The following is a 24,974-nucleotide window of genomic DNA, read 5'->3' on the forward strand; positions in this document are numbered from 1 at the left end:
TCAAATGATGTTCAGTATTTTAGACTTTGATTTATCTCCTTGGAAAATTATTCCATATTTTTGCATTCTCCTCATAACTCAATTTTCGTTATCCACATCCTACTGTCTCGCTCCTTCTTCTTCTTCTTCGTCTTCCCCTTCTTCTTTTTCTTTCTTTCTTTCTCCTCCCTTGTTTTTTCTTTGCTTGTTTGTGTCTATTTTTCTTATTCATCACATTAATTTACTCCTGGAACAAGAAAATAATTGAAAAATATATTCTCCAAAACTCAAAGTATTGTTTCATCCGTTTTTCAGAACCGTTCAGGAAGTAACTGCAAGAGCAGGCGTTCTGATGAAAGACAATACAAGCCAAAAAAGAGCGACGATGATACCAACAAGCATGGCAATGGAAATCCTCAAGATCCGGATGAAGATTCAGGAACCGTCAAGAATCCCTCATCTAGTTCTCAATCGAACAAAAACTCCAACAATCATGATAACATTCTCATGGAAATTAATGAGAATGGTGACATTTACAACAGAATTAAGAAGAGCGTTTCGAAAAAGTCTTTCAGAGGTGAAAATCGTGGAAGCAAAGAAAATGATAGTAGGTCTTATGGTGTTGACAATGACGATGATGATGATGATTTTAACAACAAAAGAAAGTCTCAAAAGAAGTTCAAGAACAATTACAACAGTCGAGAATTTACAGAGAATGAAGAGGGAAATCCTTTCAAAAACAATGACAACAGTGGAGAATTTACAGATAACAAACAGGGAAGAAGGTTCAAAAACAATGACAACAGTAGAGAATTTACAGATAACAAACTGGGAAAAAGGTTCAAAGGCAATGACAACAGTGGAGAATTTACAGATAAGAAACAGGAAAAAGGGTTCAAAAACAATGACAACAGTAGAGAATTCACAGACAAGAATCAAGGAAAATGGTTCAAAAACAATGACAACAGTGGAGAATTTACAGATAACAAACAGGGAAAAGGGTTCAAAAACAACAATGACAACAGTGGAGAATTCACAGATAACAAACAGGGAAGAAGGTTCAAAAACAATGACAACAGTAGAGAATTTACAGATAACGAACAGAGAAATACGTTCAATATCAACTACCACAATAGAGAATTCATAGAAAACGAACAGGATGATGTACAAAATAAGAGGAAACAGAAAAACTATAATGATGACGACGATGATGATGACAACGAGAGAAGATCGGTTAAATATATCGCAACCGCCTGGAATCTACATGAGCCTTCAATGAATGACGGTTACTCACAACCTTTGAACCCATTCACTCTTTCATTCAGAACTGATGAATGTGTTGATGCTGTGCTTGAAGAACAAGTTAAGGCTATTGCTACGGACATCATGGCTGGCTTTGTGTCATCAGAGGGCGCCTTGACTGAGAAAATTGCTATCGCCATTGATATCAATCGCATGCTGTCATTCGAAGAGATCAAATCTTTATCACACCTTTTCATGAACTCTGAAAATCTATTTGAAAGGTGAGTAAATCCATATAATTCACTGTATTTCGTTGTTTAAATCATCAAAATAGTGTGATAGGGGGACGCGACAGTCGAGGACTGCGACATTTGAGGACTGATTTTCAGTCAAGGCTATGCAAAGGCTAAAAATAAACTTTCTACCCGTTATATTTTTCCAAGTTTTTCGATTTGTATATCATCAAGCTATCAAAATTAAAAAGTTTTCTCGGGAAAACATTTTTTCCTATCATTACTTTTTGGGATAAGTAAGTTTGAAGTTTGAATTTTTGGGACAGAACATTTCAAATTCGGTAAGATATAAATCCATGAGATTTAGAAGATGGATTCTTCTTGGTATTGTTGATCTAGTAAAATAAATCTTCTGAAAATATCAATTTTTGAAAAAGTTATTCAATTTACAAAAATAGCTCAACTAAAAGTTATTTTTAGTAAATTGAATAACTATCTTGAAAATATATATTTTCAGAAGTTTTTTTTACTAGATCAACAATACCATGAAGAATCTATCCTCTAAATCTCAAGGATTTATCTCTTACCGAATTTGAAATGTTCTGTCCCAAAAATTTAAACTTTAGGCGCTCATATCTCAAAAAGTAATGATAAGAAAAAAAATGTTTTCCTGAGAAATCTTTTTCATTTTAATAGCTTGATGATATACAAATCGAAAAATTTGAAAAATATCATGAGTAAAAAGTTTATTTTTAGCCTTTGCACAGCCTTAACTGTCGGGGCTGTGCAAAAATTGAAGAGTCCTCTACGGTCGCAGACGTCAACTGTCGGAGGCCTCCACTGTCGCTTCTGTGCTTTTAGAAGAGTCCTCTTCTGTCGGTTGCCTCGTTTGACATCGACCCGTGTGATAATATTACAGTTGTGTTGTGTGAGATGTTGTGATACTTTTCCTTAATGAAAACACAAATTGAAATTGTCAACCACTTTTATTATTAACAAAAGTGCTTATAATAATAAAATAAAAGTATAAAAATAATAAAAGTGGTTGACAATTTCAATTTGTGTTTTCAAATTGTTTGAAATGAAAACACAAATTGAAATTGTCTTCAATTATTATAATAATCATAAAAGTGTTCGACAATTTCAATTTGTGTTTTCATTTCATAGTGTGATAGTATTTTGACAAACAAGTGCCAGACCACATTAAGCGTTTTTCAGGCGACAACCCAATCAGCCAATCGGAGACCTTCCTGTCCTCCCGACTCTGAAAACGCATGAAAAAAACGCTTAGTATGTCCCTTAATTCTGTGATATTCTATGAAATGTTCTTAATCGTTCACAATTTTTTGAAATATCTCAATAACCATTGGATATAAATGAACTTGACTTCGGTTCCATTAGACTCATAATTTTCATATGGTTCCAATTTTACATATGAAATGACCATTTTAGAACATATTGGCACCACCAAAAATGTATCTAGTCAGTGATATATTGTAACTGAATTGGTAGAAACTATAATTTATGTTTTGAGTCCTATTAATAATGATGTCATGTATTATATACCGCAATTCAGAATATTTTATTCATACTTTCTTCTGTCTATTTGTTCTTTGTTAATTGAACCGGTCGCCGTCTAGGTGTCACCCCGACTACCTGACACCTGGTCATTTTGGCTGTAGGCGACTACTTGTACCCTCGTAAAAATATACCATAGCCGTCAAGTTGTCACCCCGACTACTTGTCACCTACTGGACCAAAGGTGCCAACTAGTCATGACCGTAAACGACAACTTGACACCTCGCACCCTCGCGTCAGGGTCCCCTCGACTAGTTGTCACCTCCTTAGAAAGGAGACAACTAGACGGGGATGGCTCGCGTCAATTTGTCCCCTAAAACCCGGTTTTAAAAGGGGATTGGTTGACGGGGTGTCAAGTAGTCCGTGTGGCACCTAGTCGCGTTCCCTCCCAATTGAACTCACTTTAGTTTTCGGTACCAAAGGATAATCTGATCATAGTCCTGAGAAAATTTTCATTCGATTGATTTTTTGTATTCAGACAACACAATTTGATACTTGTTGTCCGAACATATGCATGGAAATACTCAATAATACTTTAAAACTGTGTTCAGACTTCGGTATCATCTACAGACTTGATATCATACATTAAGAACCAACTTAATTTTTAATGAATCGTCTCCTCAGTAATTACACTTCATAATTATTACAAATTGCAGTAGGTAATCAAGTCAAAAGATATAAGTAGCCCTTTTTTATAATATATTATTCTTATACTTGATATAGGCTACTAACATTTTACATGAACCTTAAACTATTCAATCACTCCGGTTAAACATGGTTTATTTGAGTAAAGTTCTTAAAATAATAGATTCTAATCTCCAAAATATGTGTTTATTTCTGTTCACATGGTAGTAGAACTATCAAAGAATACCGAAAGAACTGAACGGATCTTGATACATTAGTGAATGGTTAGAGGATTTTTAACGACAATTCACTTTTATTCTCGAGTTGCATCAGTAATGCAACTTTAATAACTTACTACATAGTTATTATTTTATATAATTCTGAATATAAAAATAGAAATTTAAGTACCCTTTTTTAAATTGTTTAGTCACATGTTTCGGCTATATGATGCCATTATCAAGTCAAACATATTATTTTAATGTTGAATTAGTTACTAAATATTTGGTGCACATATTTCCAGGGCTGTATTCCGTGATGTGGTGTCTTCAAGTGGTTCAAAACCGTCTCTTAAAATCATCAACGAGTGGATTAACCGCGACATTATTTCCAACGAGGAAAGCGCACAAATTTTGAGACTTCTTCCAGAAAAGCTGATGTTCTCTGACAAAGAAACCGTTGAATTCTATTTCGTAAGTGAAGATTTTGGTAGTTATGGTTAATTATACTGTACCTGTAATCGTATGATGCCACAACCTGAACTGTTTAGTACCTCACATCGATTACTAAATGAAATATCATGAACCACAAGATAGATGGAAATTAATGAGATTTTGCAATTATTCAAATGCTAATGTTGAATCTAGTTCACTCAATCACTGCTCTGCTCTTTCACTGGACACTACTTGAAAAAGCACTACACTAGTTCAAACGGTTTCCTCCTTTTGAGCCTCCGCACCAACCCTCCAATGTCAAGCAGCTGGATCGCCTCGACGTTGTCATGTTGGTGCAGTCGCCCCTTGTTCCTCTCCGCGCATGCCTCTAGACACCAGGTCGACGTGCAGGTCTCTATGAAGATCGCTGTTCCTATCAAACCAAGGAGCATCAACAATGTTCCTTAGCACCTTGTTTTGAAATCGTCGTATGACATGTTGCTGTCTTTGGTGCACCCCCAAAGTTGTATACCATACGTCCATACTGGCTTTAATATATGTTTGTACAGAAGTACTTTGTTTTGGATTAAAAAGATGGAGTTTCTTCCGATCAGCCAATACAGCTTCTTATATTTGATTCCATGCTCTTTTCTCTTCTTCTTGACATGGGCCTTCCAGCGAAGCTTGCGTCCAGGGTCATTCCTAGATACTTGGCATCATTATCATATTCTACAACTTGGTTGTTGATAGTTATTGGTATGAGCAGACGGGCAGTGGCGGCGCTTCCATAAGGGCCAAGTGTGCCGGGCCCACCCAAATCAAACAGTAAAGTACATTTCAACATGCTTTAGGTTATGAGGCTAATAGTTATTATTCAATAAAATACAATATGAATTAATTTTGAACTGTCAACTGGAGAAACTCTCGTTGAAATACCATGCAAATCATCCGTGGCCATCGTAGAATACGTACGAGTTCAACGATGGTCACGATTCATTACGTAGCACATTGAAGGGCCCCACAATTCAAGCCCTTCTAGCTCTCATAAGAACGTATTGGCAAGACAACGCAAGCCGGCGGCGCTGGACTGGCTGGGAGCAATGCATCGGTATACGGAGCAAGTGGGCCCGTTTGAGCTGGCCCATTGCACATTGATTCACACTAATCTCGCTTAGACTGTTGAGCGCTAGTATAGCTTTGTTCACATCCCATCATGTGAATTGTATCCGAATTGACAAAAAAATTGTTTTATCATTTTATAAAGTAATAAGTTAATACTTTTAGCTATTTTTGTGCTGACATTTGCATAGATTAATAATTATTAGTTTAGCAATAATTATTATTGAAGAAGTATACTGAACGTAAGGAGGCTAGATAGAGTTAGGAATGCATCCATCAAAGCGATAACAAAATTGGACGATGTAGGTACTGAAGACTATCAAGACTGTGAAGTGGAAGTGGGCAGGTGACGTCGCTAGATTGGAGGATGGCAGGTGGACGAAGAGTCTAACTTTGTGGAAGCCCAGCTAGAGGAGAAGGAAAATTGGACGACAGCGATTCAGATGGGAAGACGACATTGTGAAAGTGACTGGGGATAGGTGGGCAGTGTATGCAAAAGATAGAGATAGATGGAGGAACCTGGGAGAGGCCTATGTCCAATAGAGGACCTGGTTTCCACAAATAAAATGATAAGAACATTTGTGCATTTTCTTTTTATTTAATCTTGTATACTAATAATGGAGTTTGGACTATTTGAAAAAAAGCTAGCTAATTCAGTAATGTTATTTAATATTTTCATTTTAGCAAAGATGTTCATTCTTTCTACATATTATTTTGTATTATTGTATAGTGTTGGGAACCAATAAAGGCTTTTATTATTATTATTATTATTATTAGTTTAGCAATATTCCAATTGTAGTGTATACTTTGACAAGTCTTTTGGTGAGTTACATTATTATCTTGTTTTGATTCAGTTTATAATGACATAAACTACATGTGTAACAACTTGTAAAGTTGAATATGCTTCATAAAGCACCCTCACCCCTAACAATTTCCACCACTGGCCCACCCAACTGTTCAGGTCAAACGCCGCCACTGAGCAGGCCCTTCTTATTGAATCGACTTTGCATCATTTAATTTCATTCTCCACTTTCTAGTCCAATCTTGAATTTTGTTGATGGATCTCTGTAGTTTTTCTGTTGCAATATGAATATTCCTGTCTACTGATAATATGGCTGTATCGTCTGCAAATGTTGCTGTAGTATTCTCATCAAGGCTGGGAATATCGCTGGTATAGAGTAGGTAGAGAAATGGTCCTAGAACACTTCCTTGAGGAACTCCTGTTTTTATTTCCTTCAAATCAGAATATGAATTTTCATGCCTGACTCTAAAGTATCTGTCAGTCAGATAGGATTTTAATATATCTGTAAATTGCTTAGGTAGCACTTTTTTCAGTTTGAAAAGAAGACCTTCATGCCACACTTTATCAAAAGCTTGCCCTATATCAAGGAAAGCTGCTGAACAAACTTTTTTCTCTTCAAGGCTCTTCTCTATTACATTCACAATCCTATGCACTTGGTCTATTGTTGAGTGTTTCCTCTGAAGCCAAATTGGTGATTTGGAATTATGTGCTGTCTCTCAATTATTGGTGTTAGCCTACTAAGTAAAATTTGCTACTCTGTTGCAAAGAAACTACAGACATCATCAACAAAATTCAAAAAAAGTTGAAATTTTCATATTAATTCAATATGGAAACTGAATGAATATTGTAAATATCATGAATAGTTTTATATCAAACTGTTATATTATTTTGCAGAAAATTGTGAAACTAGTCGCAGAAAAGGGAGACTCTTCGCTGTTTTCAGCAGCAGTGATTGGATTCTCCAACTTCGTTCGCGTCGCTTGCTTCGACCAAACATCCACCAGGTCACGGTTCAATCCGGAGTTCTACAACCAAGTCTGCCAGCAAAGCCAGACCGACGAATTCATCCACTGGTTAGATGAGAAGCTGAGGGACGATTTGTCGTCATTCAAGATCATCGTGACCGCCATGGGCAACACTGGGAGTCCATCCGCAATCAGTAAGCTGACGAAAAAGGCTCAAGACTCGAGTCTCTCGTCGTACAAACGTCTGTCGTCCGTTTTTGCGCTCAGATACCAGAGTTTCCAGTATCCTAAGCTGGTCGCTCCACAGCTGATGAGACTCTACGCCAATTTCTCGAATCCAGCTCCGGTCAGGATTGCTGCTTTCTCCCTTCTCGTGTACACCCAACCACCAGTGTCCGCATGGCAGAGATTTGCCGTTTCCACCTGGTTTGAGAAGAACATTGTCGTCAACAACTTTGTACAGACCACCATACAGTCTTTCAGCAGAAATGAATATCAGGCGTATGCTGACATGTGAGTATTATGAAAAAAAAACATTGTAGAGATAAACATACATCATAGTAAGTTAATAAGCTATACAGAGTGCGGCAGCGAAACTTCCTCTTTTAAAAGTGAATAGAACTTTTTGTATGAATAAGAAATTTTATATTTATTTTTTGTAATGTAGACACATATATAAAGTTTTGTTTCAATTAGTTTTGAATATCAAATCAGGTAGGTGACGTCCCCAATTCTCCATACACTGAGTAAACCATACACTGGAGTTTGTCATGACTCCTGCCAGCATTGCAGCAGGCGTTATGTTAGCAATTTCCTCCCTGATATTGGTCTTCAAATCTTGTAGGGTCCTTGAACGGTTCACATAAACAAGGGATTACAAAAACTCCCATAGAAAAACATGACAAGGGTTCAAATTATTATTGTTATTTCATCGTATAAAACCGCATTTGAAGAGCACAACTCAAACGGTGTACGACATGCCAAATATATCAAGTATATGGTTTCCCTCCATTGAGGGAAAGTTTTTCATTTTACAAAGTCTGGATAATTTCTGATCTCAAATCGCGAGATCGGGCTGGCCACTCCAAATCGCTCCTAATTGAGATGAAGTGTTCCCTCAATTTAAGTCACGTTCAGAAAGTTCCTGCACAGTTGCCATCTTGTATGGATGGAAATGAGGAACATCATAAACAATTTGTCTCACAGAACGATCGGAAAGTCCAAGAGCAGATGCATGTTTGAGCGCAGAACGCTGTGGTGATCGCAACATTGAAACTCTCAATGCCTCAACGTTCTCAGGTGACCAAATGGGCCGAGGGACTTCAGTTCTTCGTCTTGTCGCACTTGCAGTTTGACTGAACGTAGTGACCCACGTAACAATTGATTTCCGATCCAGAACAGTAGCCAAAGGGGCTAAATTATAGCGATCTCTGGATAGCAGCGTTCATTTTATACGAAGCTGACAAATAATTTTTTAATAGTAGCGCTCATCGAATTTCCATCTAGCTGTTTACCCTGTTTTCAATATTTGCAGTAGCAGAAGTCTTCGGGGTGAATTACAGCATTTAATTTGGATTTTCGTTTAATCATCATCAGTGGCGCTACAACCCACTACAGGTCTTGGCCTCCTCCAGTATTCGCCTCCATTCGTCTCTGTCTTCTGACCTCGCTTTCCAACCTCTGGCTCCAATCACTTGTGCGTCCTTGTCAACACCGTCCATCCAGCGCAGTCTCGGCCTTCCTGGTCTTCGCCTCCCTTCCATTCTGTACAGCATGAGTCTCCTTGGTGGGTATGTCTCATCTGCCCGAATAAGGTGGCCAGCCCATCGCAGTCTACCAATTTTGATCATTTTGACCACATCAGGTTCACGATATACTTGGTAGAGCTCCTCATTCTTCCTCCTCCGCCAGGTCTCATCCACTTTTATTCCACCACAGATGCTTCGCAGTACTCTCCTCTCAAAAACTTTGAGTTGGCTCTCGTCTTTTTTGGACAGTGTCCATGTTTCACTGCCATACATGAGTACTGGCAGGATTAGCGAGGGATATATTTTAAACATGGGGCTCTGCTCAGCACTTTATTTTTTATATACTTGAAGAGACCATAGAAGCATCTGCTGGACAGGAGAATTCTCCTTTCCACCTCCTTTGTTGTTTCGTTTTTACCATCGACGAGGGAGCCCAGGTATACAAAATCATCTTTAACCTCAAAACAGTTATCATCCATCTGAAGCCTCTCCCCGATGTTGTGGTTTGTTGATGTGATCATGACCTTTGTTTTGTTTACATTTATGTGAAGGCCCATTTGCAATGCTGCATTTTTAATATTTTTAAAGGCTTCCTTCATATCATTCACCGATCTTCCAATGATATCAATGTCATCTTCGTATGCGAGAATTTGGGTTGATTTATAAAAAATATTCCCTTCAGTGTTGACTTTTGACTCACGAATGACTTTTTCTAAAGCTATATTAAATAACAAACATGAAAGAGCATCTCCTTGTCTCAGCCCTGCCTCCATCTCAAAAGGCTCCGACAGATGATTTTGTATCTTCACCCGGCATACAACTTTAGACGAGGATGCTTTTGTAAGGTTGATAAGCTTCCTTGGGAATTGAAATTCCTCCATGGCTTCGAATAGCCTTACTCTCATTTTCGTTTAATAATAATAATTAATTCTTAGCATTTGAATAATTGCAATATCTCAGTAATTTCCATATGTAAAATATCTTCAACTGAGTTGTTCTTTCCTGATCATAATTATATGGTTTGTAATTGTATTAACAAATAAATAAATAATTGTAGTTGCTCTATGAAAAGTGAATATTTATTTTCTCTGTATGAGCAATAACAAAAATCAAATGTATCACATCCTCTTTTTAAATCCCTATATTTATATTCCGCTTTGTTGCTTAGCACTTCAAGAGTGTGCAACATTAATATTACATACTTAATTATTATTTGAAGACCAGTTTAGACGAGATGAAGACCAAAATTGGAGGTTTCCAGTGACTTGGAAAATGTAGATTTGTAAAAGCAAGATTTCTTGCGTTAACAATGAGTTTCCCAAGCTTTCTTAATGAGGAAGAAATGAGAGCTGGACGAGTTGTTTGTAATATAGGTACTTTCAAAGCTTTTCCTCGTGTACACTTTCTATATTTCATTCCGCTTTATGAATATGATGAAAGTTAGGTTTCATATTTAATTAGTATTGAATTATCAATTTAATATGAAGGGCACAGGGGGAGAAACGAACAACATTCTCAGCTTAGAAGGTGAAGAAGGAGAAGGAGAAGAAGGAGAGAAAGGAGAAGAAGAAGATTTTGTGACTTTGAAAGTTTTTCCCCTGTGCCCTTCATATACGATAGACCATTCATTTTAAATATCATAAATTTATTTGAAAACTTGATATATAATTTTACTTCACAGCTCGAAGGCCGCTTCGATTGTACTTCCACTGATGAAACCAATTGCTAATATGATGCAAATGGAGAAAGGAGAAGAAGAAGATTTTGTGACTTTGAACGTACTTCCCCTGTGCCCTTCATATACGATAGACCATTCATTTTAAATATCATAAATTTATTTGAATACTACATGATATAATTTAATTTGACAGCTCAAAGGCCGCTTCGATTGTTCTTCCACTGATGAAACCAATTGCTAATATGATGCAAATGAAAGCATTCAACTCCATGATGGCTTCAACCATCAGAGAAATCGAAACAGCTGTTTTCCATCAGAACTCTTGGATTGGATTGGCCGATGTCATGAGTCTCTACAACAGGCATACCACCAGTACCAATGCCTTTTCATCTTTGTTCGAGGTAATTAATGGTATCACAAAATATTAGCAATAAGTGGGTGGCTCGTTGGAGTAAGTGATAACGCGCCGGTCTACTTATCAAGAGAACCCGAGTTCGAATCTCGACCGAGGCAAAAGTTTTTGACCACAGCATAATCACATAAATACGGCCAGCCCGTCTTCCGGAGGAGACGATAAACCATCGGTCCCGTCTACTTAAAAATGAGTCATCATCTCTCAGACATTACCCACGAACAAGCCTAAGAGCTTATGTGGGCATCAACATCAGTATTGTTATTATTAAAAGATGAGATCAGTCAAGCTATTCATAGAAAACGTATTTGAATTGATCAGTATTAGAGTTTTTTGGAATAGAATTATTAATTATAAAATAGTTTATATTAATTAATAAAATCATACACTACAATCATGTCTAGAGACTAATATTGTGTTGAACGAATGAATTGTGTTGTGTGGTTGACAATACCAATTTGTGTTTTTCAAAATAAAATTATAAAATTATAAAATTATAAATTTATCAATTTGTGTTTTTCAAAATAAAATTATAAATTTATGTCATGAAATAAGTATGAGTATGAAATAATAATATGATACCGTTTCCTGGCAGGCAACGTGAACAAAATAAAATATTACATTTGTGTTGTGTGGTTGACAATACCAATTTGTGTTTTTCAAAATAAAATTATAAATTTATGTCATGAAATAAATATGAGTATGAAATAATAATATGATACCGTTTCCTGGCAGGCAACCTTTTTTGTTATGTCATAAATTTTATCTTTGTGTTATTATACAGTATTTCTCATAGTAATATGAGAAATATAATATATAGTATAGTATTTCTCATAGTAATATGAGAAATATAATAACACAAAGATAAAATTTATGACATAACGAAGAAGGTTGCCTGCCAGGAAACGGTATCATATTATTATTTCATAACAAACCCAATTTTCTTCTACAAACCCAAAATTAATTCAAACATTTACATGGAATTATTGAACTTTTTGGTAGTAGTTTCATAAGAAAAATAATATGGCAACCTTTTATAAGAGAGATTGAATTTAAATAAATGTGTCTTATAAGATTTAATAATCACTCAGAACTTGAAAATCTTTACACATATAAAATTTATAATCTTTGAACATTCTATTTATTAATAGCAGATCTAGTAAGATACAACAAATGTTTAGATTCATAATATTTTAAGAGACACTTTGAAAATAATGCATTATGAGCTCTAAAAAGAATGTGATATCAATCTAATTCATTCTTAATTGTGTTATCAATTAATCCTTTATTCTCTGCGGCAGTAACTTATTGCAACAAAAATTTCAAAAAGATGTGGCCTTCAAAACACGTCCAGTCACAGAAAAAATATCAGTGTCTGTCTGTTTGCTATAAAAAAAAAACATTTGAAAGAAAGTGCATGCTTCTATAGTGAGGTCCACGTTATGATGGCAGTGGAGAAAGGTAGAGAACAGCGTTGCCGATTCTCTGTCTTTTATAGAAGATAGCTGATACAGGTATATCTGATGTGATATCAACTGTTCATTCTTGTTTAAACAATCAATTGTATTTAATTTGTCAAGAAGATTTATTTTTCAACGATTAAATAATATTTTTTATAATTGAGATTGAATGTTTTGTTAGTTAATTAATTATATTTATACATTGTCAAAAAACGATCTGGCAACGTTGCAGAGCTAGTATAGGATAGCGCTATCTGCTTTGTTGAATGATCAAGGATATCAATACCAATCTTAATAAAATATTGCCTTTTTCCGCTGGCGATCGTCTAATCAAGCCGTAAATATTTGTTTGTATATTTATTGTATTGTGTTAACTTGATTAAAGCATTCTTTCTATTTTATTCGATTCTACTGCCATTATAACTGTATCTACATTTGGACTGATGTATTCATAAGAATCGGAACCGTTTCGGGATTGAGCTTGTAGTAATTTTCTGAAAGTTGTGTAATTTTGAATGATTGGATAAATTCAAATTTCAGGCCGAGTTGACTTCTGCCAACCCAGATGGACTCCTAACAGCAATCAAAGATCTGCTCATGCTTTCCAACGACGTTTCACAAGTCAGGCCACCCATAGCCGATCTTAAAAGATCGACTCGTTGGATTCACAATCTGCTAGGACTGGTGGCTAGAAAGCCTCCTCAGCTTGAAGGAGATATCCACATCAGGATCAATAAACTGGTTGAACACGTCCATTCTTTTGATCGCAGAACTCAGATATCAATGGTCAAATGTAAGTGAAGCTTGGAATTCTTTTTTCCTACAGTTACCTTGAAAAGTGGCCATTGCTGCACTGATTACAGAACGCAAAGAATCACTTTTCCGCTCTAGTGCGGGAATAGTTATTTGTGCAACTAGTGCGCAAAGTGACAGTTTGCTGCACCGAAAGAAACGTTTACGCCCGAGCCGTAGGCGAGGGCGGAATGGCTTCTTGAGTGCAGCAGAGGAACTTCGCGCACGTATTTCACATTAAATTTTTCCTGCAGTTACCATTGAATATGAAAAGTGGGTAATTATGAGTAAAATTCCCTGAAATCTATCAAATGTTTTTCTGTGTAATTTTATTATTAATAAAAACCTTAATTTATTTAAAATTAAATAATAATGTAGTAAATGAATGAAGGCGGCGGCGCTCATGTGGTGGCTGTCGCTGTCATCGTTGTCCACTATTGCCATATAATAACGTGCACCACAGTCACTGTTACCTACTTAATTTTGATTTTCCTGCACTGGTGCTCCATATAACCTACTAACTATTTTGCGTTGTCATGCTGCAAATCTGGAGTACGCAAAGTAATACTTTGCGCACTAAAGCGGAAAAGTGATCCTTTGCGGCCTGCAATCAGTGCACAAATGGGCACTTTCAAGGTATCTGTAGGAAAAATTTTTTTCTGCACTCCAGATTTGCAACATGGCAACGCAAAATAGTTAGTAGGTTATATGGAGCACCAGTGCAGCAGAATCAAAATTAAGTTGGTAACAGTGACTGTGGTATAGGACGTTATAATAATAACGATGGACAACGAGGACAGCGACATGCCGCCCCTTCATTCTTTTACTACTACATTATTCAATTTGACAATAAATTAAGGTTTTTATTAATAATAAAATTACACAGAAAAACATTTGATGTATTTAGGCAATTTTACCCATAATCACCCACTTTTTATATTCAATGGTCACTGTAGGAAAAATTTTATGTGAAGTATGTGCGCAAAGTTCCTCTGCTGCACTCAAGAAACCATTCCGCCCTCGCCTACGGCTCGGGCGTAAACGTTTCTTTCGGTGCAGCAAACTGGCACTTTGCGCACTAGTTGCACAAATAACTAATTCAATATTATCAAGAATAGTTATTTTTCCAACCCTCCACTCATATACGTTTTCTTAATAGAATTATTAAATTCACCTTCATTAAATAGATATTGAAATATTGATTGTGGAAATATGAAAAGAAGAATCAAGTCGAATAAATGAAATAGGAATCCTCATTATTTAAATAGATCTCGAAAAAGATTTTGACAAATTTTCATATGATCAACACCCTGGTAGGTTTCCATTATTTTGGAATTTAAAAAAATGAAATTAAAAAAATAGTCGTTGAACTCCATTACATTGAAATTATAAATTAATTACAGTGCGGGTCCTGTAGCTTTGCCTATCGGTGGAGGGCCACTAGACTACCCGTTCAAAAACATAGACCATTTTTGAAAATGTATCTTTCCATAAGCAACAGAAGCTCTTTCGTATCTTCTCAAAAGCAACGTGTTGCATACGTAAAGATACACAAGGAGCTTTTTGGAGTTACGTTCATTTAGCACAACACAGCCTATCAGCTGACATTTTATCAACATGCCCTTTTCGTTGATAAGTTACTACTCTGCTCTCTCATTCATGAAGAATCTCTGTGTGTAGGGAGCTTCCTCCATCTAGGGGCTCTAAAGCCGCAAAACCGTGAATATCACCCCGCGAACCATACCTTGCCTATAATATGCCGTTTCAAAGTCACGGGGGCAAAACTACGGGTGGTGGTGTTTTATATGCAGACGATGTTAGTATTTTACTAAAAAGCGATAGTCAGCCCAATGCCGAACTGGAGAGCAAAGCAGCACTTATTAAATATTACAGAAATGGTTAGCTGCTAATATGTTAATTCTGAACAAAGAAAAAACAAAAGAAATACCTTTTCGAACTACTAAGGGGGGTAGCTTGGAAATTGAAGGCAATAATATAGATTCTGTAAGTAGTATAAGAGTTCTTTGAGTGGTGATTGACTCTGATCTTTCATGGAAACCACATCTGGAATGCCTGAAGGCCAAACTAAATTCAGCAATTTTTATTCTCAGAAACCTGAAGGCTTCTCTGGATTCGATGGCTCTTAAAAGTGTGTATTTCGCCCTGTTTCACTCCCTCCTGAACTATGGAATTATTTTTTGGGGTAATTCTAGCAGTGTAGTGGAGGTGTTTAGACTTCAGAAGTGGGCATTGAGGGTGATGATAGGGGAGTCAATCCGAACTAGTTGTAGGCCCTATTTCAAAAAACTTGGAATTCTCCCACTTCCTAGCCTATATTCTGGAAACAATCTGCTTTTTAAAAAAAACACATAAATGAATTGAATACAGGAGAAACATTTCACCAATATTCGACCAGATACAGGAATAATTTGAGAGATGATGCACACCGTAGTACTATGTATGAGCGAGGGGTAAGGAGTTCAGGTATCCGGATGTACAACTTATTGCCATCTCACATAAAAGAAAAGTCTGGTAAAGCTTTCAGATTTTTATTGAAAAAAGAGCTGCTATCCATATGTGCCTACTCAGTGGAGGAATACAAAGATTTTTACAAACCTCAAGATGGAGGTTTGAGAAGATAGAAAACATGTTACTGTTTGATTAATGACAAATTGACATATCCTTATACCCCTTTTACAGGTGGTCAGTGGATGAAATAATACTAATACTAATACGGGACGTGTACTGTAGTTAGTTTAAATTGGTAGTAACAGGGACAAATTATACATTTAGCGGTATCTTTACTCTATGATAGTAATTAAAAGTATAGAAATTAATCTATGTATATAAAAAAATAAATGTCTGTATGATGTGTGTTTGTTTGTTCCCTATAGGCTTAAAAACTACTTGACAGAACGGCATGAAACTTTGGGAATATGTTGTGTGAATATTGGGGATGGTTTCTGACCAGAAATTTTAATAGGGGGGCTAATAATAATTGACCGAGCGAGGTGAGGTCTAAGATTCAAGTCGACGGTTTGACATTTCTCTTTATGTTTAAATGTTTATATGTTCCGCATTTACGGCGAAACGCGGCTAAAGATTTCCATGAAATTTGACAGGTATGTTCCTTTTTGAATTTCGCGTCGACGTATACAAAGTTGTTTGAAATGTTGCATTTTAAGGATAATACGAAAGTAAAAGGAGTCTCCTTCGAACGTCAATATAGTCTGAAAATCAGACTATAGAATTATTCATCATAAATCAGTTGTCGAGTGGATTATAAATTGTATGCAATGACGCATGCAATTCAATATCTCAATGTAACTTAGTGAAAAAAAACAGCTGTTGTGTGGACTATTAATTGCATGCAGTGAGGCATGCAATTGATAACTTGAAGTAGCTTAGTATTTTCTCACGACTTTTCTCTGTTCAACTCGGTAAGCTTTTGATAGTAGCATAGCTGTTTACATCAAATTATTAGCATTGTCGATATAACAACCCAAACAGCTATTAGTCGTTATTACACTGATATCTCGCCGACAGGACAGGACAGAATTTACTCTGATGGACAGTATTAGAGGAGACTGTGGTTTATAACTGCGCGAAGTCTACTGTTCACAGAACTACTAGTTATTTTATTAATTCATTTTACAAACCTATGTTTTCGTACTTGCCGGCCAAGCGGCTACTGAAGGAACGGAAAGATGATCATGATTCAATATCATATTGTGATAAAATGTTTTAGCATCTAAAGTTTCCAGCAGTAATAAACAGGTCACCCGTGCTTAATGCGGTAGTTTGGAGTTGAAGTGTAGTTGATTGGTACCAGCTGTAGATAATGGTTCCTTAGAAGACCTATACAAATAATTATCAGTCCCCTATCATTGAGAAACTGGAAAATATTGGAAAAAAATTATTCACCTCATGAAAGAGAGTTGTTCATATTTCATTCATTAATTACTGAAGAATGATTTACTTTTTTTAATTTAGCTTAGCTGATATTAATCCTAAAATGGAAGATGGTAAAAATATGGAATTGTGTGTGATTTATCGTATATTGCATATTTCCTGGACCATCTATTGACAATCAACAACTATGAACGCATTAAATTCATCTTTGAAACACTGATCTATTTTTTTTTTAATTCAACACTTTACTGATAGATATTACTACCAATTGATTGAGAAGAATATGTTTTCGGAATAATAAATGCTGCATGACTAAGCACATAGGAATTCCTTATTGAGATGTAAATGAAAATATTGATCGTCAGATAAATTTCATGATTCACCAAATAAAGTCAAGTATGACTAAACGACTAGCAGTCAGATATTTTACAATAAATGAATTAATTACTCACTGTGACAACGAGATCTTTCGGCTGGTCCGCCATCTTCTTGGTTGTAAACCAAGATCTCGTTGTTACAGTGAGTGATTAATTCATTTATTGTAAAATATCTGACTGCTAGTCGTTTTTTATAATAGCAAAAAGTGGTTTAATAATAAGCAGTTCGTGATGGAAAACAACATCGAAGAATTCAAGTATGACATGAGATACAATGACTTTTTGGCGGCAAGAAGTTCGCCGGGCCAGCTAGTTATAATATAATACATCCCAATATCATACGCTGATCGTTATATAAATTTTTCAATTTCAATTTCAATTTATTAAAAACACACAAAACAAGACAAAACAAAATTACAAAGATTTACGAAACAAATAAAACACAATAAAATGTTACAAATATAAAAAAACAATGGGCTTAGTGTTTGGGTGTGTTGGAGAAGAGAAAAAAAAGAGAGGAAGGTACCTAGCCAACTATGGTTTCCCATGTAATAGGCAGGCAAAGAAGAGAAGAGAAGTAATGAGGAAAAAAAGGAAGGGAGAAATGGGGGGAAGGAAGAAAACAGAGGAATAGGTACTCAAAATAAAGGTAAGCGAATCCACTGAAAAATGGAAAAACTAATGAAAAAACAATGCTGGAGCAGAAATCTCGAGTCATATATCTAAATGGAAGAAGAAATTACTGTATGTCCAGTTTTTTATATCCAGTTTAATTTTTCCGCTGATCTTATTGTCCATGAGAAAGTGATTTGGAATGAGGTTTATTATTTTAGTACCTATGTAAATTAATTGCCTCCTTATACATTCAATATTAGTGTTATAGGTTACATATTTGTTAGCAGTGGCCCTTAGATTATAATAATTAAGAGTAGAGTTTATTGTGAGAGGAAAATCGGATCTATATTTTATTAAGTACTCAATTACGGTTTTTATGTATAATTGACGTATAGTCATGACCTCAAAATCACTAAAAACCATATCCGTTGGATAGAGCCTGGGTTTGCTTAATATAGTTTTAATTATCAGTTTTTGTGCTACAAATAATTCAGCAATATGACAGTTGAAACAGCCTCCCCAAACAACTATGCCATACTGCAGAATTGACTCGACTAGAGCATGATACATCATTTTCAGGTGGTTCTTATTAAGAAATCTGTTAACTTGGTAAAATTTAAAAGATAAATATCTAATTTTTCTACATATATATTTAATATGAACATCCCATTTAAGGTTTCCATCAATTATAATTCCCAAATACTTAGTATTATTGACTTTTTTAATGGTGGGACAATCACAATTACCCAAGTTTAAATTGCACTGAGAATGGAGTCTCAAATCTTGATTCTCGTTAGGCTGCCCTACTCTATTTGCAGAGAAAGTTATGTAATTAGTTTTTTCAATATTTAAACTTAAGGTATTCTTATCTAACCACTTCTTATTTAAAAGCATATTATTTTCAGCTATGGTATGAACTTCGTTCCATGAATTACCGTGAAAAATAGCTGCAGTATCATCTGCAAAAGATATCACAGTTGAGTTTAGAAGTCTTAAATTTAAAAAGTCATTTTAAACCATGGTATTATAAATGGTATTATACTGTCTCTCGTGACACCTAAGAGATCTTGAAACATTGCCATTGATAAGTCGAAGACCCTTAACCACCTCAGTGCCTGTACAAAAGATAAAACACAACCTGAGGCCTATTGCATGAGAGAATACATACTAATAATATTACTACAGCTGAAGAGGTGTTGGTTTCAACACGAAACTGCAGTCCTGTGTACAAATCTGATAAATGTGGATGTAAAAAATAAAACTGTATTTTTTCAATGATGGAAAAATTCCATTGGAAAGATTATTCAAATAATATTAGTAGTCAGATGGTTATTAGAATAGGAATTTTGATTTCAAGATTTTGTATAACAACTCAAAAATACTGTCGAATCAAAGTCATTAAATTATTTTTAATTTGTATTGCCAATTTCAAATGATTCCAACATTTGGAATAATAGTTCCAAAATATTTTTGTATCAAGTTCATACTCATCTACAGTGTTTATTTTTGTATCAAATTCATACTCATCTACAGAGTGTCTGATAAGTCACTCCCTATTTTTTACAGCTACAATTTCTTTATCTATAAACCAATTTTGTTGGAGCTTCATTTGTTAGATAGAGCACTCCTTGAGGTTGTGTTTAACACTAATTTTCATTTGTTTCAGTATAAAAATGCCCCCTCTCTTGACTGTGGAATAAAGAGCCAAAATAGCAGCTCGTTATGGGGTATGGGGTCTGTGATGCGAGTACTAAGATGGTGGAGGGCTGAACGAGGGATCAATGCAACACTGGATGCAAAAACGCAGATCTTTCTTAAGAATCGTTGCAACAGAGTAATGTAAAAGACCACTTTCACGAGATCCTTGACGCATTGATTTGAATTGGCTCCTCATGAACATTTCATGAACTCTGTCAAAATTCCCTGCTGTCCTTGACGTTGATGGTCTTCCTGATCGTTTTGCATCTGCAACACTCCCTTTTGTTAGTGATTTGGAGCGGAAATTTTCAACAGTTTTTGCATCCAGTGTTGCATGGATCCCTCGTTCAGCCCTCCACCACCTTTGTACTCGCACCACAGATCCCCAGACCTCATAATGATTTGCTATTTTGGCTCGTTCTTCCACAGTCAAGAGAAGGGGCATTTTTAAACTTGAACAAATGAAAATTGGTGTTAAACATAACCTCAAAGAGTGCTCTAACTAACAAATGTAGTTTTAAGAAAATTGGTTCATAAATTATAGCTGTATAAATTAGGGAGTGACTTATCAGACATCTAGTACTTTTATTTTGATTTTGTATAGTTAATTTATGATGAATAGCATTGTGAAAAATTGATTTGAGTTCAATTTTTAGGGGGAAGGAAAATGATGACAGAACTTCTCCTTGGAAAGCTGCAATACGATCATCTGAAACTTGACATGTCCTCAACAATGGTGTCAACAACTACCGAATTGGGACTTCCAGTCCGTCTGCAAATGAGAGTGCCCTCCATCACGCAGTTCAATGTCAGTGCTAGGCTGCTCCAAGAGTATGCTTTGAACTCAACTGTGGAATTCCTGTGAGTAGCCTCTTGCGATAACATACAAAATTTATCATAAAACACTTATTGACATGGGCTGCTTTTAAATTAATAAAACAAAATAAAATCTTATAGCACCCTTTATTTTTAAGAAAGGGTGCTATAAGATTTTATTTTGTATTGTGTTTAATAAAATTTATCATTCTTTTCCAAACAAAAGAATAAACATCGAGTTTGAGTGAAAGAGAGGACTTAAAAGTCCTAACTCCGCCTAATAAAGATTGTTTCATTTAATTTTATTTATTTATTTGTTGATAAAATCACAAATCATATGAATATGATCGGGAATGAACAACAGGCATAACCCGAAACTATTCTGTTCACAAATTTTTATAAATAATTACATGTCCGAAGAAAAGGTTAGGTTATTCAAATTAAAATTTATTCATAAAAAAACATATTTACAAAATAATAGAGTAACAATAATATAAAGAATGTACTCCCTGCGTGGATGACTTGTCCGTGTGCAGGGACGAGTCGAATTAAATCAGACAGTTAAATACTGGTTTGAATTGAGGAAATTATTATACTTAAACAAAGCTTGGAATTGAAAGTAAAATATGAAAAAAATATGTATATGATTGCAGTATAAATATTCAAATGATAATAATAAATTTCAGCTCAACGGGTTTTACTCGGCAGTCATAACGTTATCTTAATATTGTGTATTCAAATGATAATAATAAATTTCAGCTCAACGGGTTTCATTCGGCAGTCATAACTCTATTTATTTTAATATTGTGTGGCGAAAAAAAATAAATAAAAATAAGAAATAATATCAAAAGAAATATTCATCTATAAGGCGAATTTAGGAGAGTCTCCGAAGCCTCTGCCCCAATGTAGAGCAGCCACCTGTTCACTCTACGCTTGTATTATACGGCAACGCTACACCCCTCAATGTCAGAGATCTCAACTGGTATATTATTACGGTAAAGCCAATGAGCTAGATGGAAACAGTTTCCTAGTTGGATGGAGCTATTTAACCGGGGAATCTGTGTTTATCATGCATGTTAGTGGCTAGTCTAAAACAACAGATGGAATTCAACACACAGAACACAATACTGAGTACATTAGCTACAACAGGAATCAGTAGTCTCAGTTATAAGATGAATAATTCGATTTTTTTCAATTCAATTCTTTATTGCCAAAATTTAAATACGTAACAAATCAGAGGTTAATAAATCAAACACTTATCACAAGAAAATAGAATGAAAAGTCTTTGATCTGAAGCTGGTGGGAGTCGCAAAAAGTCCGATTAAAAATAAATACTAAAAATAACACAATACAAAATCAAGTTGTTGACAAGAAAAAACTATTTCATATCACTGCAAAAAAGATTACAAATAAAGTTTCAGATGTTGATGAAGTCAATAATCAATTTTTTCATATTTCAATTACTGTAGGCTTACAGTAGGATTATGTATCATGTAGGCTACACTGTACTTTTATGTTATATAACGAGCTTATACATTTTGTAAAATGTCTGGCAAATAAAGAATCTTGAAGATTTGAATCCGTTTTAAATTTTACAGACATTCCTCCGGCATGAACACCGATTTGAGTTTCTTCACTCCATGGGACCGCAACACATTCACATCAGGAGTGATTGGATCCTGTTTCGTCCAAATTCCAACCGTCGCGATTCTGCACAGGCGCTTTGGAGCCCAAAGTGAGCTCCAAGTGTCGTCAAATGCTTTCGAAAAGTCGAAAATCTTCCATCACTCGACCCTGCCGTTTACAAGCTTGAGGAAGCCAGAACAAATCACCAAAGCCTATCGCAGAAACACCGAGACTCGTTTGGTTCACAGTGGCGTCAAGAAGGAGGTAAGGAAAAATACTTGAAATTTATGTAGCCTTAATGAAAAACTCAAATGGAGAAAAGCATTGGAGGAAAAGGGCATAGAACCAAGACAGTCCAGTTGAACTTATGACCTGGAGATGGGTATGGGCGTGTTATACAGCTCGAGGGAACAACTTTAAATCTAGAAGAAAAATTCAAGTACTTGGGCTCAACCATTAATAAAGACGGAGAAATGGACAACGAAATAGCACATCGAGTAAGTACAGCCTGGATAAATTGGAGGAAAATTACTGGAATACTTTGTGATAGAAAAATGAATGAGAAATTAGAGGGAAAATCTATAAAACAGTCGTGCGGCCCGCGTTGATATATGGAGCGGAGATCTGGACAGTTAAAAAAGCCCATGAACACAGACTGGTTCTGAGGTGGAGTTGCGACGTAACTAGAAGGGATAGAATCCGAAATGAAATGATAAGAAACAAAATGAAGGTACAGAAATAACTCATCAAAGAAAATACAAGAAAAAAGACTGCAGTGGTACGGACATGTAGAGAGAAGGGAGGACGTAAAAAGATCGACCACTTAGATGTCGAAGGCACTAGGGAGAGAGAAAGACCTAAGAAGAAATGGGAAAATTGTATCGCCCAAGATCTTGTAGAGAAGGGACTGAAATATTAGTCTAGTAACACCAAACGAAGCCCATGACCGAGACTCCTGGAAGCGACTCACCCGAATCGCCGACCCCACCTTAGTGGGAGAAGCATGAGAAGAAGAAGAATGAAAATTAATCTTTCAATCATTGAATAAATGTTTTTTCCTACAGTTACCTTGGAAAAGTGGCCATTCCTGCACTGATTACAGAACGCAGAGAATCACTTTTCCGCTCTAGTGCGGGAAAATTTTTTTCTGCACTCCAGATTTGCAACATGGCAACGCAAAATAGATAATAGGTTATATGGAGCACAAGTGCAGCAAAATCAAAATTAAGTTGGTAACAGTGACTGTGGTATAGTGCTGTGGTGCACGTTATAATAATAACGATGACAACGAGGACAGCGACATGCCGCCCCTTCATTCATTTACTACTACATTATTCAATTTGACAATAAATTAAGGTTTTTATTAATAATAAAATTACACAGAAAAACATTTGATGCATTTCAGGCAATTTTACCCATAATTACCCACTTTTCATATTCAATGGTAACTTTAGGAAAAACTTAATGTGAAATACGTGCGCAAAGTTCCTCTGCTGCACTCAAGAAACATTGTCAAGTAAACGTTTCTTTCGGTGCAGCAAACTGTCACTTTGCGCACTAGTTGCACAAATAACTATTTCTTGACAAATAAAATATTGTGACATGGGGTAGGATTTGATTAATTATTTATTGATTGATTTTTACATGTTTTAGATTTAAGGTTTTTCAGGAAAAAGACTCTGATATTAGAATAACAATTTCCGTAGTTGGACTTAAGTGAGAAAATATAATTTAGTGAGTAAGTAGTATTGTTGCAGAGATAATAAGATTCTGCTAACTTATGTCTAAACGACTCTGGGAACCAGTAAATTCAGGGATATTTGCTAGTTGTCACGGATGAGGCGGCTCCACGAGGCAAGGACACGGCGGGTGTTTGGTAGCCTGTAGATATTTTCACAGAGGAATACTGCACACCTGGCAAGTACCCGCCTGCCCAATCAAATGAGAACAGACTCTTCCACAAGCAGCAGTTAGGCCTTCTGGCACACTCACGTGGAGAGGGGGAAAACTTCCGGACGGAAAACTTCCAGTCGTTGAACAACCGAGATACCGAGCAGATCAAAAACCATATTGCAAAAAGCTAATTTAGTTTTCCGGCATCATGAGATACGTGAGTGTCCTGTGTTTTGGGATTATCAGTGGGAGTGATAGCTGTGGGTGAGTGCCAAAATTTCTAGCTCATTATAAAACATTTTCACCCGACCGAGACCCTAATTAGAGATGATCTTGTTGTAATAAAATTTATAGTTAGCAGAATTTTATTGGCAGGTAGTTTTTGTAGGAATAATATTTTGATGAAATGTACTGCATATTTCGTTCTTTAAATTTCAAGTAATTGGCATAATAAATGAGAAATTCTTTAGGTAATACAATTTTTGTTGTCTATCCAGTTCCCATGACTCCCTTGAAGTAATAATAAGATCAACCCCCATCAAGGGTGCTTACAATATAATTGTTTATTTCGAAGAGGAATCAACAATTGATTATTTTAAAGATTTATTTATTTATTAGATAGAGCGAACAATACAATAGTCGGAAAAGAAAAAACAGGCTATTGCCCAAAACTTCGTCAATTTCCTGATTTTGTCACAAATCGTCCAAATATTATGTAGGTTATGTTCACTTCAATTTCAACACCAAATCTTCAA

At 35.7% G+C, this 24,974-nt stretch overlaps 1 protein-coding gene across 1 annotated transcript in view; it reads left to right on the top strand.

The window, feature by feature from the left end:
• The window catches only part of LOC111043778, a 71,976-nt gene that overhangs the window by 21,579 nt on the left and 25,423 nt on the right, over positions 1–24,974 (top strand). The window contains exons 6-12 of the mRNA XM_039442873.1: positions 295–1,502; positions 4,177–4,345; positions 7,122–7,705; positions 10,812–11,019; positions 13,031–13,283; positions 20,541–20,745; positions 22,299–22,590. Coding sequence (XP_039298807.1) covers positions 295–1,502; positions 4,177–4,345; positions 7,122–7,705; positions 10,812–11,019; positions 13,031–13,283; positions 20,541–20,745; positions 22,299–22,590 — 2,919 coding nt within the window. The remainder of the gene's footprint in view (positions 1–294; positions 1,503–4,176; positions 4,346–7,121; positions 7,706–10,811; positions 11,020–13,030; positions 13,284–20,540; positions 20,746–22,298; positions 22,591–24,974) is intronic.

Source organism: Nilaparvata lugens, chromosome X (genome assembly GCF_014356525.2).
Source record: "Nilaparvata lugens isolate BPH chromosome X, ASM1435652v1, whole genome shotgun sequence".
Classification (NCBI taxonomy): domain Eukaryota; kingdom Metazoa; phylum Arthropoda; class Insecta; order Hemiptera; family Delphacidae; genus Nilaparvata; species Nilaparvata lugens.